Genomic DNA, 19,999 nt, shown 5'->3' with positions numbered 1-19,999 from the left:
CCATACTATCTCTTCCAGTGCTGGTATCCCCATATTCTAGTCCACTGTAGATAAGCTTCTCCAGCATAGTGTCATCACACATAACTCCCTTGTTAAGACTCTGTCTATTCTTTGTATGGCAAATAGGAACAGCCAAGATATACAAGTCCAATCCATTTTCCCTCACACACTCAACAGGTTTCTTGCACCAGGATTCTTATTTCCACTTCTGCACTTTTGCCGGTGTCATTCCTTCACCTAGACAGGCTCCGTTTCCCTCTTCATTGCCATCATTACCTCCTCCACGGCTCACCTCCACCAAGAAACTTTCTCTGACTAATTCCATTGCAGGATGATGACTACCTTTCCTTCTCTCGGCGTGATGGTTTAGCTCTGGCTGTGCTGCTGTGCTATTTCTTACTTGTTTGGCTGGTGATAATGGTTAATAATAATAATAGCTGTCATTTATGAAAAACTATCATTTATGAAAAACTACTATGTGCTAGGTACCTGACTAGGCTATTTATGAAGCTCAACAATCTTCCCAACAATCACACAGGCTATGTAGATATTATGCCTGTTTTATATATAAGGCAACTATGGCTTAAAGAGAAATCATTTGCTCAGGGCCACACAGCTTGTAAATGGCAAAGCTAGGATTTGAACCAACAGAATGCAGGTACAATCCGTAGTGCCTTGTGGACATGTTTAGTCATTTCATGAATGCCAGCTGACTCTGGCCAAGTTTATCATAGGCAGTTATTTTATCTTTTGCTTTTGCATTCTCCATGCAAATAAGTAGAACATAAGAACAATACTTTTCATTATAGCTGTAAGTTTCCAGTTTTCTGCTGTGGTATCGTTAAAGTGTCATCTTTCATCTGAGCGTTGGAGTTACTGGGAAAAAAATCGATTTGATTTTAAGGTCATTGTTTAACATTTTTCTCTCTGTGAATGCTTAACCTGCTTTCTCAAAAGAACATCTGATTTAAGTCACATCAAATACCACACTGTCCTTTGTTCTGAGGCCTAAAATGTTAAAATATGCATTTATGCCCCAGGTTTTATATGCCAATGCTTTATCTCCCCAATTTGACCTCATAGTCACCACTGTAGAGGCCTCACACGACATTAACAACTTCCAATTACGCCCAGAATCTCCTTGGTAACAGAGCCCACTATTAAACTGTACTATGCGGATCCCTAGAGTTGGATACTTTTCTAATAAGAATGAAAATTTTTCACAAGATTCATCCAGGGCTTTTTGCCTTTATATTTTTTAGATTGAAGACTCTCATTTCCTAAATGGTTCCAATATTCAATACTTGACATTTTTCTGTCATTTCTTATTATATAAGCTTTTTAAACCTTCATTCACACATTACTTTTGTCATTTAAAACATTCCAATGTGAAAGGTATTGATTAAATGCAATTATCAATATGCAATTATCAATTGATTCCTCTCAAATCTCTCTTTCTTGATCCTTGTTTGTTTTCCTTTTTTAAATGCTAAATTTAGAGTCTTAGCAGAAAAATTTTCCGAAACTACTTTTGTGAACAGTTTAGTGTGCGATATGACCACATTTGGCCTCTCAGAAGGATGGTCTTTGAGGCCTGAAACCAACGTTGTTAATAAGGGAAGACAAGTATTTTTCACCCTAGATCCTTACCTTTCTGCTTCGAGTCGCATCTCCTCCCTCTTTTGCCTTCTAAGTTCTCTGCGACGTTCAAAATCATCCATGGTGTGATTTCAGGTTCAGGGAGACCAGATGATGTCTGGACCTGAAGGAGAGGAGGTAGAGTCAATATCACTGATAACTCAAAGTGTTACCTCTCCTGAATCACTGTGGGCCCTCTTTCCCATTTGTCCTTCTCCTGATTTTTCTTTACTCTTAGAAAGCTGATAAGGTAGCCAGTGATCAATTTCTGACTCCTGAGCTGAGTTAAATTCAGTCTCATTCATGAATCTCTTAGAGACAAATAAGTAAGATCCCAGGATTATATATTCTTTAAAAAAGACCTCAGGAGACAGAGAGGTTTTGAAGACTTGAAATATTGGTAGAATCACTTGAAATTCTACTGAATGATTTTGGTCTTTATAACTTGCTGAACCCCAGACCAAAGTTATGAAAAAGTGAACAAAGAAGGAGGAAAGCAGGAATGATAAACAGAAAAGGAAAGTGGCAAGAAGAGGTATATGTAGGAACTAGGAGAAAAGTGAAAGCGAGAAATAAAATAATACAGTGTCTAAGCATATAATGTGCATATTCTCAAAGAAGCATCAGGATTTTAATAAAGACTGCAGCAGTAACATCATGAATAAACATCATGAAGCAACATTTTTAAAAGCAGTTAAGTGGTGATCAAGCTGTTTTCCAAGCTCTAAAATCACTGCTTTTCTACGGATGTAACCCAACCATTTTACCCTTTCCTACCTCCTCTGTGATGGTTTTAATTCTGGAAAGACCTTCCCCTTCCAGCTCTTTAAATGAGGAGCCCGTTTCCCCTGCGTTTCTGTGCCATGGAGTCAAGTATTCCAGAATTCCCCTGCAGCCCCCAAACCCAAAATGACTACCAGAAAGGGGGAAGCGGGCTCTTTTTGTCCTTGCTTTGTTTACAGAGCTGTCAGTGGTTAGTTAAACTCGGCCTGGAATCTGGCATTTAAGGCCTGCTTGAAGATTGTTTCCTGTGCGGAACGGGAGGCCTCCACTTCCTCTGGAATCCTAGACTCTCTGCTGCACTCGAATCACAAAAATATTTTCCAGCCCTTTCTGTGCACATGAGACGAGCCATTTGCCCTGCGTGAAAAAATAAGGAGCTTTACAAAACCTAAAGCCATCACACCTGAAGCCATCTTTGTTTGAAGGAGCAAAAAACAAAACTTAGATTTTGAAGCCAAGTTCAGAAACCTTCTTAAATAAATTGTCCAATTATTTTAGTTTCAAAGGTTTTTTTCCCCTCTTAACCCCACAAAAACAAAAATAAAAGCTCAGCCAACAAAAGCAAAACTATACAATGTTTGAATTTTTCCCCTTTTTTATCCTCTAGGGTATTATCAATGCTGCTTATAAATCTTCAGAAATTCAAATCTTGGTGTTTATTTGGAGTTTTAAAATTTTGATGTTTATCTATCTTACTCTTACCAAGAGTACTTCCCGAGACTTTGCTACTTATGAAGGAAACAACCCATTTTCCTCATTATTTCATCGACCATAAAGAAATTTTTCTACACTTTCCAATCTAGTCTGTAATTATCAGAATGGAAAAAGAAAAAGTGATTTGAGAGTTCCCTAAGAGGCCATCCCAGGGCCCTTCTCCCTGGGGTAGGCTCCTGTTCTGACCACAGGGCAGGAGTGTGTGAGGACAGCCCTGTGGGCAGGAGGGTCTAAACTCGTGGACTCGAATGCCAGGTGCAGTGGGAGAGTAGACTCTTCTCTTCCTTCAATGTGGTCTTTTGTTGTATATAAAGTGCCTCTTGAATAATTATAGCAATAGCAAACAGACATGGGAAAAAGAGGTCCTATAAGCAAACACTTTTACCTTTTAAAATTTATCCAAGTAGCTTGAAGAGCACCCTCTAAGCCTCTGTCTGGTTTTTGCTCCTACTTCATCAAATGTAAGTAGTCATTCTGGCTGTTTGTCAGCAACAGTGGTTCTCAGCCTATACCTCTGGTAGAGGCGCTAATGAGCGGTGCAATGAATATCTCCAAGCAGGCTGGAGATGCACATGGTCTGCAGAGCCCGGCAGTGTCTTGGAATACTTAAGAGGGAAGTCAAACTAGCATCGTGAGGTCAGTTTGGCTGGCCATCCTCACTGGCTCTTAACCCACGCAAATTCTTTTTCTCCTACCCATTCTCTTCTCCCACTCCTCACCTTCTCTTGCTTACTTGGGCACTTTTTCTTTCCCAGCCATAGAAAAACTACCTGTCATTTGAATGCTGCTGAGTATACATGTGGGGGCACCCAGAAGGAGAGAGTGTGTGCCATTTCCTACAGACCAGTGCTTTTCTAGGTAAGGCTTTGTTCACATGAGTGGGTGTAGCTTAGAGGAAAGCGCAAAACCACATCTGTGTACCATGTGGTATCACTCTCGGTGGTGTGTGTATCTTGTGTGGGGGAGAGAAGGTGTATGTGTTTTATGAAAATGGCTCTCAGTATCAACCCAGGATGGGGCTGGAGATCCTCCTTCATCCCTGCACCCTTATATCCCAGAGCTTTTCCGCCCTTCTCTAGCATCTTTCCTTTGTAAGAGGAGACATGTCTAGGTAGAATGGTAAGTGATTTTTTTTTCTCTTCTACGTCCCCAGGCAGTAATCCCTCATTTCCTGCCCTACCCCTACTCAGTGCTGAATTCTTTTCAGCAACATTGGTTAGGAAACAGACTCTCAACCAATGAAGGGATGAAAAGTCAAGACAGGGAGATTCCATCAGTCGTGAGGCTCTGGGTGTCACAAATAGAGTAGTGTGAAAGAGCTAAGTATTGATGTTTGTGACAGATGGGTTCTCGGAGAGTTTTATGAAAATCTAAATTTTTGTGCTGGAGGGGGGATTGTGGTCATGCTATTGAAAGATTTACTGAGGTGACTTCTTTTGTAAAGAGGGGAAAAACAAAAACCTTAACAGAGGCAGATGTCATTACCTATGGATATGTCTGTGTTTTCAATATGGATTCTCATAGATTGGATTTTCTTTTAAAACAGGTCATGCCTACACTGCCATGATTAAGAAATAAGTCAGTGTTAAAGGTTTCAGGCCAGATGCAGTGGCTCACGCCTGTAACCCCAGCACTTTGGGAGGCCGAGGTGGGTGGATCACTTGAGGTCAGGAGTTCGAGACCAGCCTGGCCAACACGGTGAAACCCCATCTTTACTAAACACACAAAAAATTAGCTTGGTGTGATGGTGGGTGCCTATAATCCTAGCTACTTGGTATGGAAACTGAGGAGGTGGACTGCATGTGCCATTGATCTTCACCCCTGACGACAGACGATATCATTCAAAAAAAAAAGGAGAAAAAAAATTCAAACACCAAAACACCGCCCTTCCTTTTTTTTTTTTTTTTTTTTTTTTAAATGGATTTCACTCTTGTCACCCAGGCTGATCAAGGCCAATCTGCTGGGTTTGAGAAATTCTCCTGCCTCAGCCTCCCGAGTACCTAGGATTACAGGTGTACACCGCCACACCCAGCTAATTTTTGTTATTTTTAGTAGAGATGGGGTTTCACCATGTTGGCCAGGCTGGTCTCGAACTCCTGACCTCAGGTGATCCTCCCACCTCGGCCTCCCAAAGTGCTGGGATTACAGGCGTGAGCCACCACGCCCGGCCTGCCCTTCTTTTTGAACAAAGCCACAAGCCCAGGGGATTGGCATGATGTGACAAGAGGTGTGTCCTGCATCTTACCACCACGCCAGGGCTTCCGGGACTTTCCTCTCTTTCCTTTCCTTCCTCCTTGCTTTTTTTTGTCTGTCTCTTTTCAAAGGCAGAATATTGACTGGTATTTCTTCTGACATTAAAAAAATTTTTCTCTTTGTCACTTTTTTTTCTTCTCTATCTCCCACCCTGTGTCGGAAATGAAAGTATATTTATATTTATTAAAACCAATTTATGGCTCTTTTCCTTTAAAAATTTAGTTCAATAGCTGATGTGCATCTTTCAACCAAGAAATGTATTATGTTTTATATTCACAAAGTTTTTGCTGTTTTTCTTTTTCCCTCTATGGGCATGTAGCCCTCACTATAGATATTTCCTGTGATGCCTTTATAAGGAGAACTAGTAAGTTTCTGCTTTTGTTTGGGTCAGTGTTGGTGGCAGATAAGCCATTTTAGGTGTGTGTGGGTATGCTCACCTGTGTCACCTGTGCACGAGCATGTGTGTAAATGCAGTCAAGGCAGGAGATGTTTGTGAGCAGGTGGCTTTCTAACCCAGCACTCAACACTTAGGGACAAGGCCACGTGGAAGAAGCTAAGTCTTATCTACTTTTTGGGCAGTGCCAATATTGGTCTTGGAATGCAAGAAGAATAAAATCTGTTGTGTCAGGGACACTGAATAAGTTAATGCAGCATCCAAAAGGAACTAACGTTTATTGAATATGTACTATGTGGCAGGCTGTTTTTTAAGCCTTTAACATTTTTAATGAATAGACTTTATTTCTTAGAGCAGAAAAAAAGCGAACAGAGAGTACAGAGTTTCCATATATTCCCCCCTCCCCGACTCCTGCCCACATTTCCTCCCACATTTGGAGATAGAGTCTTTGCAGGTGTAGTCAAGATGAGGTGATTAGGGTGGTCCCTTATCCAATATGATGGTGTCCTTATGAAAAGGGGAAATTTGGCACAGAGACAGACACACACAGAGGGGAGATAATGTGAAGACATGGTGAGATGCCATGAGAAAATGGAGACAAGGAAGACCTAAGACCACCAGAAAGCTGGGAAAGAGAAATGGGACAAACCCTTCCCCAGTGCATTCAGAGAGAGCCTGGCCATGCTGACACCTCCATTTCAAACTTCAACTCCCCATAACAGTGGGACAAGAAATTCCTGTTATTGTAAACCAACTAGTGTGTGGTACTTTGTTATGGCAGCCCTAGGAAACTATTAGGAACATCTTGCAGTAGTGTGGTACATTTGTTCCAATTCACAAACCAGTATTTATGCATTATGAACTAAAGTTCATAGTTTACATTAAGGTTCACTGTTTGTTGTACAGTTTCATAGGTTTCACCAAATACCGAATGTCATGTATTCACCATAGTAGCATCATACAGAATAGCTTCACTGCCCTAAAAACCCCACCTGCTCCACTCATTCATCCCTTCCCTCTCCTTACTCACAAACCCTGGCAACCACTGATGTTTTTATGTCTCTACAGCTTTGAGTTTTCCAGAATATCATATAGTTGGAATCATACAGTATGTCTGTAGCCTTTTCTGATTGGCTTATTCCACTGAACAATACACATTTAAGTTTCCTTCAAGTCTTTTCATGGCTAATAGCTCTGTTGAGCCATTAAAATATATGTAATTTTACTTTATCTGGGTAACAGATCTGTGAGGTAGCTAGTATAATTCCCACTTTATGGAATTTCAAAGTGCATACACTTAACCACTATAACAGGACTAATCCACTATTTCTGTCTAGGATTTGTTTTTCATTTCAGGGAACAAACAAGAGTGCCCCAAAGAAGTTCTGAAAGGACCATTGTCAGTGATTGCCACATTGATTCATTGGATCATATAACCTTAGGTAAGAAATAATCCTAAAAATTACCTATGCCTTCAGTTTACAACCTGTTTGGTTTAAATCACAGAATTATCAAGTCACAAAAGATCTCCATTGAATTAGCCTTCCAAATGCTTATTTCATCTCTGTTAATTTATTGTTAGTGCTTTGTAAAATTCGTAACTCAGGATGGCTGTATCCTCAACAGCATCATTGCATACTTTTCTTCATAGCTTAGTTTCTTCTCTTATATTGCACCTTCTTCATCACACATCTTCCTCCTCTAACCCACTGTATCCTCATTCACAACATCATCATTTCTTTACTCTTGCAAGGAACTCTAGTCTTGGAACACTCAAAACCATTATTAGACAGGTCCTCTCTGACTAGTCATCATTTTGCACCCACTGTAAATTTCATGATTCAGCTACTTCAATGAGGCCTCACAAAAACATTTATACAATCAATATTCAATAAATATTTACCGAACAGCTACTATGTGCCGGGTACTGTTCTAGACACTGGGATATAACAGTGAACAAGACAGAAAAGGTCTTTGCCTTCCTGGAATTGACAGTTCAGACTTTCTTGCTTCTTTAAACTTCCACCAGGCTTATCACACTCATCTTCAACCTTGGATCACACCCATCACCTGCTTTCTGTTTTGTGTCCTTGAGATTCAGTGCTTTGTGGGAGAAAGGGAGCATGTCGTGTCTATCCTAAAGATTTGCATTCATTTCAGTTGGGCCATCACTGCAAGTCAGTGATGTTTCTTTTCATCCTACGGGTATTGGGTGATTTCTGGGTACAACATACTCCAGCAGATTTCCTACCTCTGATCTGCAATGATTGTCACTCACCTTGACCCTTTAACTGTTTTCTTTCACAAACCTTTGGCAAATAGTGACCTGGAATGAGACCTAGGAGACTGAGACTGAAGCATTACGAGCTTTGTTTCTCTATAAAGTGAGCTGGTTGGAGAGATAATATTCAAAGTTTCATCTTACTCCACATAATAATACTATGGCTATATACCTGCTTGAGCCAGCAAAGCTAGAGGTGTCATGCATGACATATCCATGCTGCTTCCTCCTTCTCGGATGTAAATGTCTTGCGTATCTAGGTCTGTTTACATTTAATTGTTTGATCTAGAAACCATTAACCTTCCTTTCAAGCTGATCGTACCACAGCATCCCAGATAAAAAATATTTTATCACCTCTCACATATGTCTTACAACTTTCTACCTCTACATTTTTACTCATTCTTTTTAATCTACATCTTCACTATCCATATTTTTATTCAATTATGAATTTGGGGCTCAAATTTTACTTCCCTCATGATACCCTTTCCTGAGAACCCTAGCTTAAAAGTGACAATTCCCTCCTTGAATATCTATAATTCATTTTGATAATCAATAACACACTGTCGGCTGCAGCTCATCAATTGTTCTCTTTAGTCTTTAAATATTTGTATTAATATTTTACTTTCCATATGCTTTTATTCTTAAGGCCATTTATGAAAAGATATAGTCTTTTAAAAAATTTTTCCATAATTGGGACAGAGTAGGCAGTCAGAAATTGTAGCCAGTCTGAGCCACTGGATTTTTATTCTAGATTTTACCATTCTGAGTATGGAAAATATAACTCAAGCCAATTCATCTCTCTGTACTTTATTGACTGATCAGTGTTTACAAAGTGAATCAAAGACCTTGGTAATTGACTATGTATGAATCTCAAAAATTATATAAACCCACATTTGCAGTAGTTACACAGTAAATCTGGCAGCACTTTCTTTCTGACTGTACAAAATGAACTTCTGTCCTTTTAAAAAAAAAATCAATTTATCAACCCACTTTGCTCTTTTCTGAACTCAGTGGTTCATTTGAGATTCGAAAACCAAATAAACAAATGGATTATAATGTACAGTTTGCACTTAACTTTAGCTCGACCTTCACCATCTTGTTCCAAAAATCTGTGCTACTTTAAAAAAATACATGCATTTACCAAGGCAGGTCTGTCAAGAACAGCAGCATAGAAATAAGAATGAATACAATCAACCTGAGGCACTTTGTCTTCTCAAGGTGTTTCTTTTCTCTAATCAATGGAATCCAAAATACTAAGGGCAGGTTAACAGGTTATGACCTGTTTTTCCCTTGCCGTCCCTGCACAATCTTTTAGCATTACCATTTCTCTATTTGTACTTCTCCACTAGCAAACAGAAGACCTGGCAGATTTAACATTATTAAAGCCAATGTCTTTATGCCCTTTCTTTCACCTTCTGAGTAGCAGACAGTTTGGGTGGTTTAGATTTGTGAAATGATGGTTTTTGTATATACTAACTTCAACACTTAGGAAGACACCATATTTAGGGACTTTAGGTTGCATCTTCAAGTGTTATCACAAATATCACCACCTTAATTTGGAGCACTTTATATTTTTCAAAACTTTATGGTTATCATTATTTGATCCTCCCAAGTAAGAAGAATCAATTCAACCCCATTTAAAGAAAGGAGACTGAGACATATAAAGCTTTGACATGAACTCCTTAACCACTACAAATCAGTGGAAAACCAGGACTGGCATTTAGACTAATTTCTAAACCAACTTGAAAGTTGCTTAGAAGAGTGAAGAGAAGTGAAAATTTGGGACACGACTTCTTCTGTTTTCTTTTCAAGCATTTAAATACTTTTCCTTGATGAACTCAAGGAGAATTAGGTTGAAAGACAGAGTTTAATGCTAAATCAGAATAGGGATGATGCTCTTTTGGCCCCTAGAGAAGAACAAATGACATAAGCGTAAACCCTAAGGTAAGGTGGAAATTCTCCACTAACTTGTGTCCATGTGAGAAAAAAATGCATAGACTTGCTACAGATATGTAAAGATGCTTTCTAAATGTATGCCTGACTAACAGAGGCATTCACAATATTATCACACATAATTCAGATACAGGGAGGGCTGGCTCCAGCACAACTACCCAAAAATGGGGGTGCATAGAAAGGGTAGACCCCTATCTCTGAAAAAGCCAGGGAGAAGAAGTGACCATCTATTTAGGGTTACGGTGAAAATATATTTTTTAAGATTCTAAGGCTATGCTGTCCAATATGGTAGCCACCAGCCACGAGGTCATTTAAATTTAATTGAAAATAAATAAAATTTAAAATTCAGTTCCTCAGCTTCACCAGTCGCATTTCAAGAGCTCAGTAGCCATTATGTGTTTAGTGGCCCCCATATAAGATGGTGCAGAGAATGTTTTCGTCACTGCAGAAAGTTCTACTGGACAGCCCTGCTATAAGATCTTCCAACTCCTGGCTGGGCGTGGTGATCACAGCTCACACCTGTGATCCCAGCACTTTGGGAGGCCGAGGCAGGTGGATCACAAGGTCAGGGATTTGAGATCATCCTGGCCAACATGGTGAAACCCTGTCTCTACTAAAATTACAAAAATTAGCCGGGTGTGGTGGTGCACACCTGTAGTCCCAGCTACTCAAGGGGCTGAGGCAGGAGAATCGCTTGAATCCGGGAGGTGGAGGCTGCAGTGAGCCGAGATCATGCCACTGCACTCCAGCCTGGTGACAGAACAAGACTCCATCTCAAAAAAAAAAAAAAAAAGATCTTCCAACTCCTAATATGAAGTGATTGTACTGAGTGAAGTAATGCTATGCACTTCAGAGACATGAAGGTATGTTAGATATGGTTTCTGTCTTCAAAGACCTTACAATCTCATAGAAAAGATGTGATAAGTTGTGGGGTGTTGTATAGGTCAGCATCTCAAAGCATGGCTGTGCTCTCATAATTCCCTCATTGGTACTCTCTCCATTTTCCTATGGAGGCTCTTTGGATGGGGGCAATCTTGCTGTGACTATGCATTTGCAACTGAGAAGTGAAATATTTGGCAAATACAAAAGAAGCTGAGACACCGGCTGAAGAAAGATCACACTTCAAGTTAAGTAACAAGGCCCAAGAGTGGTTCACATGGAATGAAAGTTCAGAAGCCATGGGCCTTCCCCAATTGTAAACATGCTGCAGAGATCACCATATTTTACATAAAAGTAGTTTAACTTGTGCATGACCTTCTGGACTTGCTGAACTACTCATCTTAAAAAAAAAAAGTCAGCAACTCATGTGCCTGTTTTTTGTGACTGGTTTGTTCAACTAACACTTCCAGTTTAGTGATACAGAGCCTTGGCCAGCTATCTTGCTAATATAAAGTAGGATAGCTTAGATGGCAGGATGCAAATCCATTTATATTGCTGAAAACAATTCAAAGGTGTGTTCTAGAGGTGCTTTGTTAATAGCAGTATTTTTGTATGTGAAGGACAAGCTGTTATTGATCAGGGACTAATTATTCTCTAGTGAATTATTTGACTTCTATTCATCATGATCATCAAGTGTGTTTACTGTATTCTGGAACTGCAAAGCAGGTTAAAAACTATCTTCTAGAAGTTTATAATCCAAGGTGGAAAGCTTTGAAACCCAACTAAAGGATGTTATCTGCTATGTCCCTTGGATGTAATAGACATATAATTTAAGCATATACATTTACAGATAAATAATAAGTTGAAAAGTACTAGATTGCTTCCTCTTTCTTTATATTTAGATAGTAATTTATACAGTAATGAGTCAAAATGAGTAGTTTCACTCATTTATTAGTTTGGGGATACCTGGACTTTTCCTCAGGTAGGGAATGGCTCACAGTTGGGGCCTGCTTAAGAATAGCACAAAACCATAGGATCTTTGAACAACTGACTCAATAACCTGAGTTTGTACTGATACCCATGTTTCTATTGGATCACTTAGTCTATAGCTTGTATTTTAATTACCAAGTACATATTTGTCTTCTGTAAAAGGTTGTTATCTCTTAGAAGTGATTACTCTCTTTCGTGATCCCTCAAAGTTCTTAACCGACTATTTTTCTTATACTCCGCTTTAGGCTCACACTTGTTGAGTTGGAACAGATGCCAGGGCAGTGCTTATTTGTTGAACTTAGTTGTTAAACAAATGAACTTGGCTAAGACGTTATCAAAAGGCTGTTTCTCTGGCTGAGCTCTTAGTAACCTTAGGAATGGTGGTGGTTTACTGTGGAACTCTATTTTATATTCTGATTTGTAGTTGTGGTTGTTTTTGTCTAGTGGAAAAGAACTTGGTCTTGGAGAGACATTTCGATTTCAGGAAGAGGAGTATTAGGCATTTAACTGAGGGAATAGGTTTGTTCTTGGATGTTGAAAGAAAAAGAAGACAGGATGAATAAGAAAAGAAGAGAATCAGAATTCAGCTGATACACTTCATATTTCCGCAAACTTTGGAAACTTCTTGCTACTCCTCTATCATAATTAGAAAACACTGACATTCAGAGCCGATTAAATGTTTCCATCAGTCTAAAAAAAGTGTTGCCTGATTTTGCTCTCTAACCATGCTCAGTAATTAGAAACATAAGGCACCGTTCTGGAGGTTTGCTTGGGAACCTACCCTTCCCAGGCCTCGCGTGGCTACCCATTGGCTACAGGACTTTTATCTTTTCTCACCATCTGTCTTAGGAGCCCCAGCCCAGATCACAGGAAAAGTGTGAGGTTGCCATGGGCATTCCTGGAAAAACTAGAAACTTCCGGCGCCACTTTAGACTTTAAAAAATGCAGAAGAAGCTCACTCTGCCTGCCTGTTTCCTCGCTAAAGCACTATAGCTCTGTACTATACGTAGAAGGCAACAGTTTGAGGATTCAAACCAAAAGAGTCAAAAGGAGGATCTTTGTGACAACCAGCTTGAAATGGCATCCTTGTTCGCTTCTTAGAACAAGAAAGCTGTTCCAGCAGCTGATGTTAGAGTTCCTTACACTCTCGCTGAAAAACCTGTACTTTGCAGAGTGTAGGATTAGAATACCATCTAAGAAGCAGCAGCAACAGCTTTCCACTTCTGACAATATCTACAAAGAAAATGGAAAAATACTTGTAATCAAGGACTTCAACTCGACAGTTACCTAGTCAAATTAAAACATGTGGCAACCACCTGCTAAATATCTTGAAAGAATGATACTTTCTTGTTTTTCTCCCTGACCTAAAATCTCTTTGGAGTACACTTGCAATTCCTAATTTTTCACACTTAAACAAAAGCTGTCCACACTATGCTTAAAGATGACTAAGCAATTTTGTATTAAGTAACCAAAGATCACCCTGCCAATTTTAGAATAATTAAGTTTCTGCAGCCGAATATAAACAGTTCCAAGAACTACATGCGGCCTACCAAAAGTATATATTACAAGTAGTCAACCCTGTGGCCAGCTGGCAGACAGATCAACATGTTAAGGTAGAATTGTTCAGAATTTGGAGTATTATTTTTCTTTTCTCCCAGTATTTTTTTCTGCATCCAACTTTGTTTCTTTGGGAATGTTTTCAAGCATACAAAGCAAGAAACTATTGTGGGATTGTACCTCTTGTAAACGAATGAGCATTTCTCTTGAGATCCTTTGGAATGCACATATCATTCCCATTTCAATTCCATCTGCACAGGCAGCCAAAGAAAAATGGAGCAAATGAATCCATCTTCGTACCCCTCCAGTGAAAGTATTCATATTGTGCTTGATCACCAGGAAGATCTGCATTGACCACTGGACAAGTGAACGTGGACATTAAGCCATAGGTCTGTTGAGTACCAAAACACCTTTCTGACCCTAGATCCTTGCACTGTGCATTAGCCTGCTCTTGCAGTGCTATAAAGAACCATCTGAGACTGTGTAATTTATAAAGAAAAGAGTTTAATTGGCTCATGATTCTGCAGGCTGTATGAGTAAATGGCTGGGGAGGCCTCAGGAGACTTTCAATCATGGTGGAAGGCAAACAGGAAGCAGGCATGCCTGACATGGCTGGAGTAGGAGGAAGAAAGAGCAGGGGAGGTGCTGCACACTTTTAAACAGCCATATCTTGTGAGAACTCACTCAGTATTACAAGAACAGCAAGGGGGAAATCCTTCCCCATGATCCAATCACCTCCCACCAGGCCCCTCCTCCAACAATGGGGATCACAATTCAACATGAGATTTGGCAGGGACACAAATCCAAACCATATCACACTGCCTTTACCAGATAGCTTCGTGGGCCAGAATTTCTTGCTAATAAGGCTAAAGTCACAGATTTATCCCACCAGGAATGAGTTACTCATTTGAGGGGAAAAAAATCCTGAACTACGGCCCTGTGCTATGACATTAATCTGGGCCAGCTATATGACAGATGTAGCTGACCACCTTAAATTGAGAAAATAGAGATGGTTAGTTTAGCCCATCCCACCGGGACTTTCAGTAGTGTGGATGGCCAAATGAATGTGAGTGTGTCATCACACAAAAGTCCCCTACATATTCAGCTGCATTATAAGTCCTGTCGTCTTCTGCATTATATTTAAATTCAGATACAATCAAGAGTGGCTGAGACTCTACAACTATCATCCCAATGAGAACTTTAATAAAAATATTCAATGCCGATCATTAAAAAATCAGGAAACAACAGATGCTGGAGAGGATGTGGAGAAATTGGGAACGCTTTTACACTGTTGGTGGGAGTGTAAGTTAGTTCAACCATTGTGGAAGACAGTGTGGCAATTCCTCAAGGATCTGGAACTAGAAATACCATTTGACCCAGCAATCCCATTACTGGGTATATACCCAAAGGATTATAAATCATTCTACTATAAAGACACATGCACACGTATATTTATTGCAGCACTATTCATAATAGCAAAACCTTGGAACCAACCCAAATGTCCATCAATGATAGACTGGATTAAAAAAAGTGTGGCACATATCAACCATGGAATACTATGCAGCCATAAAAAAGGACGAGTTCATGTCTTCTGCAGGGACATCGATGAAGCTGGAAACTATCATTCTCAGCAAACTAACACAAGAACAGAAAACCAAACACCACATGTTCTCACTCATAATTGGAAGTTGAACAATGAGAACACATGGGCACAGGGAGGGGAACATCACACACTGGGACCTGTCGGGGGGTGGGGGTGGGGGGCTAGGGGAGGGATAGCATTAGGAGAAATACCTAATGTAGGTGATGGGTTGATGGGTGCAGCAAACTACCATGGCGTGTGTATACCTATGTAACAAACCTGCACATTCTGCACATGTACCCCAGAACTTCAGGTATAATAAAAATAAATAAATAAATAAATTCAATAAATGTTTATGAAATATTATTCATGTACTAGCTACCTTGCTTAGTGTAGCATACAAGATGTGAACGCAGCTATTCTGCCCTCAAGGTGCTTGTAGTCTGATGGTGGAGATGGGCAATCAACAAATAAACTACAAATTAGGTTAATGTTAGGAAGAAACCTAAAAAGAAGAAAAAAGAAGCTACCATGAGAGAGAACTACAGGAATGATCTAATGGTTTCCTATGTGTTAGAATAAGATCTGGGCAGTAATCACCTTTTCCAAAAGGAATGACATTAATATATATACAGACATGAATTCATACAGGGAACATAAATTTATAAGACTGGAGTTTGTATTCATTCAACAAATTAAATTGACATTGAGTACGTGCCAGACATTCGCTCCCCTAGGTGCAGATAAATAAAATTCCTTTCCACTTCTCTCTCCTAAATAGGTGGGTGAGGAGAAAAGCAAGTAGTCAGATTTGAGGGATGGTGAACTAGTCTCACCCACTTCTTTCCCACTTCAGGTCCTACATAAGTCACATAAAAATAATGATCCATCAGAAGCTGTTGCCAGAATTCATGCAGACCCAGGGAATCCACGTTAAGACATTAACTTCACGTGGCTAAGGTGGGAGGCATGAAAGAGGGCGTCTTTCTAGACCCATCCAGCTCCGTGAACTTCCGTTAATAAAAGCATGGTTCTAACACACCATCAAGCAGAAATATGCTGATTGAAACAAAGCTGGTCCGCCATGTTTTTCAAATGCTGGTGCATGATTCCAAGAAACAAACAGTCCATAATAAATTTATCCCAGTGGCAGAACATCTCACAACCAGCTTTTCCACTTTGAATACCACAAACAGACCTTTTATTTGTTGACATACAGCCCCTGGACATTCATGAAAACAAGATGTTCTCTTGCTGCTTTTTAAGTTAAACAGATTTAAGTCAAGGTCTCAGCTCTCAGCCGAATTTTAAAAACAGATGTTACATAGCAAAAAGGCTCCACTGACCCCAGCAATAAGAGGCTATTTCACTTGAACTTGGATATTCTTTGTCAGCAGGAGAAGTGATCAAAGATGCTTTAAACTGGAGGCAGGAGCAGCCCAGGGTTTACTACTGTCTCCATTCAGTGACTGCCTAGAAGGTCTGGGAAGCTGTTGGGTATTCGGGACTCTTGTTTTGGAGAATAAATGTGCTGGGAAGGGCTGGTGATTGGGAGGTGCAAATTCCTTGGTTTTGAATGGAGTTATTCAGGAAAAATGATCTTCCTCCCACATACCACCATCTTGTTTCTCTGCAGACCCCAGAAGCTCTCTGTGAAATGGTTCCACTCTATCCATCACACGATTCCTCTCCCCACCCTACCCTCCCATGCAAACACAACTTACAGCCAAGCCAAACTCCTGAATCCTGCAATAATTTCACCCTCATTTCTGTCTCTGGGCCTTTGTCTCTGGCTTCTTGCCACCCATAACCTGAAGTGCCCTCCACTCCTGCAAATCCCGTATATTTTTCTAGAGTCCAGCTCAAGTCCTATCTTTATCCCAGAACCACCCTCCCTTTCAGCTTCTACAGCAATTATTGGCCTTGTTCTTGGTGATCAATATTATATGGACTTGTTGTTCAAATGTTTTATACCATCACTTTCTCTTGACCAAGTCTGAAGCTGCTCAGTGTCAAGGCCTACATCTCCTCTGACACCCCCTCACAGTGCTGAGTACTTTGCTATGCAGTTATTTATGAATGGAAATATTTGCTGAGTTGAACTCATTGAAAAGCTTAAGAATTCTGGCCCGAGACTCCAAGTTCCAAATAATGTCGCAGCTATGATCCTTTGTGCTGTTTGCCCCATATTCTTGTTTTACTTCTTCTGGGCACATTATAGAATTGTGCTTGCCCCTTGTGGTCATCTGGGGCCAAGTGGCTAATTCTGGCCAATGAGTTTTGAGCAGAAGTATCATGTCACTTCTGGGGTAGACTTGCCAACAGACCCTCCAAAGAGCTCTTTTCTCTCCGTCATGGTTGGTAAGATTTCCAGACAGTCATTGTCAGTAGGGGTTGCTGAGCATGGATGACAGTGATGTGGACTAGAAACCCTTGCCTATCCAGGGTTAGTGACAAAGCATGAGTGATAAACACACGTTCATTTTGACGTCGCTGAGATTTTGGCTGTTTCTGACACCAGCATAACCTAGCTTGTCATGACTGATGGAGTCTTGGCCAGCTCTGACATTAGGTTGTACCCGTCTCTGTTTCTAAGCAAGTACTTGCTCAGATTCCTGATTTCCTATTTCCCTTCTGAGACCTCTAGTTTAGAAACAGGGATAGGTAGGTTAACCGGAACACCGTTTGCAGGTAGAGCATCAGGGAGTGGAAGTGACTCATATTTCACTTCCTTATGGGCCTATCTCTTTACTCCAATGAGCCGTAAAACTGCCACTAACTGTAGCAGTGTTCGTGTGTTACGGTATCATTCATTTATATCAGGCATGACAAACTCAAATAGTTTAAAGGACCAAAGAGGTAACTATTTGGGGAGTGGTAGCTTATGGGAAAATGGAGAACATATGCATCCCTGCATCCCTGTGAGCATTCAGACTCAAAATTTGAAAAAAATACTTGTATTAGTCTATTCTCACACTGCTAATAAAGACATACCCGAGACTGGGTAATTTATAAAGGAAAGATGTTTAATTGAATCACAGTTCCACATGGCTGGGGAGGTCTCACAATCATGGTGGAAGGTGAATGAGGAGCAAAGGGACGTCTTACATGGCAGCAGGCAAGAGAGAGCATGTGTGGGGGAAATCCCCTTTATAAAACCATCAGATCTTGTGAGACTTATTCACTATCATGAGAACAACACGGGGAAAAACCCACTCCCAAGATTCATTTACTTCTCACCTGGTCCCTCCTATGACACATGAGGAATATTACAATTCAAAGTGAGATTTGAGTGGGTACCCAAAGCCAAACCACATCAATGGTGGACAAGGGAAGCATATTTGCAGGGCAGCATGGGCCCCGGATTGCTGTCTTTCATTGATGGCTGACCATGTGCCATGTTAGGCACTGTGAGGAGTTGCAAGAGTGAACCCACAAGCAATCCCATATAGCTTTCATTCTAGATGGATAAGTTGATTTATTTAGACAACAGTTATGTAGCACTTACTATGTACCATGCACAGTTCTAAGAACTGTGATAATACCAATTTAAATCCTTGTGACAATCCTTATTATTTCCATTTTACAGATGAAAAGACAGAGGCCCAGAGAAGGTGAGTCATTGTCCCAAGATCACATAGCTAGTAAGTGGTAGAGCTGGGGTCTACATCCAGGCAACTCAGCCCCAGATTGTGTGCTTTTAATCACAACACTCTGTTACATCTCACAAGACCTGTAAATGGATAATACAAAGTAGACTGTAGCAAGGACCTCAATGATGAAATGATCACCCGATTGCCTGGAAGGATTTATGTTCTTCTACAAATGCTCTTACTAGGAGCTGTTTCCTGTCAGCAGGAGGCCTTGGTCTGCTTGATTTTAGGTTCCGTTCATATTTGATGTTTATTAATGAAGTAAAAATGAATCTTCTGTTTATGTTCACTTGTGCCTTGGGAAACTGATTTATTATTTCACTTAAGTGGGGTTCACTTTAGAAAATAAGCTGAATTTGTCTTAAAGCCTTAAAAAAATAAATGATCACATTTCACACTTTGACCATTTCTTTGCTTTGCTCACTTAATTAGCTTTAGACATGATGCTAAATCATCTCAGTTTATCTGTTAGTTTCAGGGCAGGTCCAGGTTTTGTGGGACCTGAAGATTATTTGAGAGGCCTTCTTGGAAAACCAGAATACAATAGTAAATGTAAAAAGTTAGGCATGGGGGTGTTGAGGTAGGGACCTCTCCCCGTGAGAGGCCCCGCGGCTTAAACTCTACTGACTTCACGATAAATTGGCTTCTGGTCTCTCATCTTTGACTCTCATGGGCATTTCATAAAAAATATCACAGCGCCCTTATTTTGCTTTTAAATTCAATTACTATCAGCTCTCCATATCCATGGGTTCTGCATCCATAGATTCAATCAACCAGGAATAGAAAAACATTTAAAAAAGAAAAAAACCAATGCAATAAAAAAAACCATACAATAAAAAATATAATAGGAAATACAGTATAACAGTGATTTACATAGCATTTACATTTTATTAGGTGTTAGAAGTAGAGATGATTTAAAGTATACGAGAGGATATATATAGATTATATGAAAATACTATGCCATTGTGTATCAGGGAATTGAGCATCAGTATATTTTGGTATCCTCGGGAGTCCTGAAACCAATCCCCTATGGATACAGAGGAAGGAGCATACTTGGAACTACATTATAGTCTGCTTTTAACAACATTCTATACAAAAGTTAGAATCTAGGAAACAAATAGTGTAGGGGGCAATTATGCATTACCCTTCAAGTGATTTGCAGAAAAGTAGATTTACAGATATAGCCAGTGCATGCCTGTGTTTTGCCTATAAACCGCATTATAAAGTATGATAGGTGGATGAGAGGGCAGAGAAACTTAAAATATTATGACCCTTTGCCGGGACAAAGCCAATGAAAAATAAATACAGTATCAGAAATCACA

The 19,999-nt window shown here is 40.0% G+C and overlaps 1 protein-coding gene across 6 annotated transcripts in view; it reads right to left on the bottom strand.

The window, feature by feature from the left end:
- The window catches only part of CALD1 (caldesmon 1), a 193,905-nt gene that overhangs the window by 103,698 nt on the left and 70,208 nt on the right, over positions 1-19,999 (bottom strand). For 5 of the 6 annotated variants that reach the window (XR_004371240.2, XR_004371238.2, XM_032761808.2 and 2 more), the window contains exon 3: positions 1,651-1,762. Coding sequence is in view for 3 of the 6 variants with exons in the window: in XM_032761808.2 (XP_032617699.1) it covers positions 1,651-1,721 (71 nt within the window). In the remaining 3 variants the exon portion in view is untranslated. Of the gene's footprint in view, positions 1-1,650; positions 1,763-2,415; positions 2,531-19,999 lie in introns of those variants that run through there. The other variant, XR_004371239.2, reaches the window with a different exon arrangement.

The sequence above is a fragment of the Hylobates moloch genome, unplaced genomic scaffold, assembly GCF_009828535.3.
Source record: "Hylobates moloch isolate HMO894 unplaced genomic scaffold, HMol_V3 SCAFFOLD_1, whole genome shotgun sequence".
NCBI lineage: Eukaryota > Metazoa > Chordata > Mammalia > Primates > Hylobatidae > Hylobates > Hylobates moloch.
Note: the sequence above shows the minus strand (reverse complement) of the source record. Positions and strands in the feature narration are given on the sequence as shown.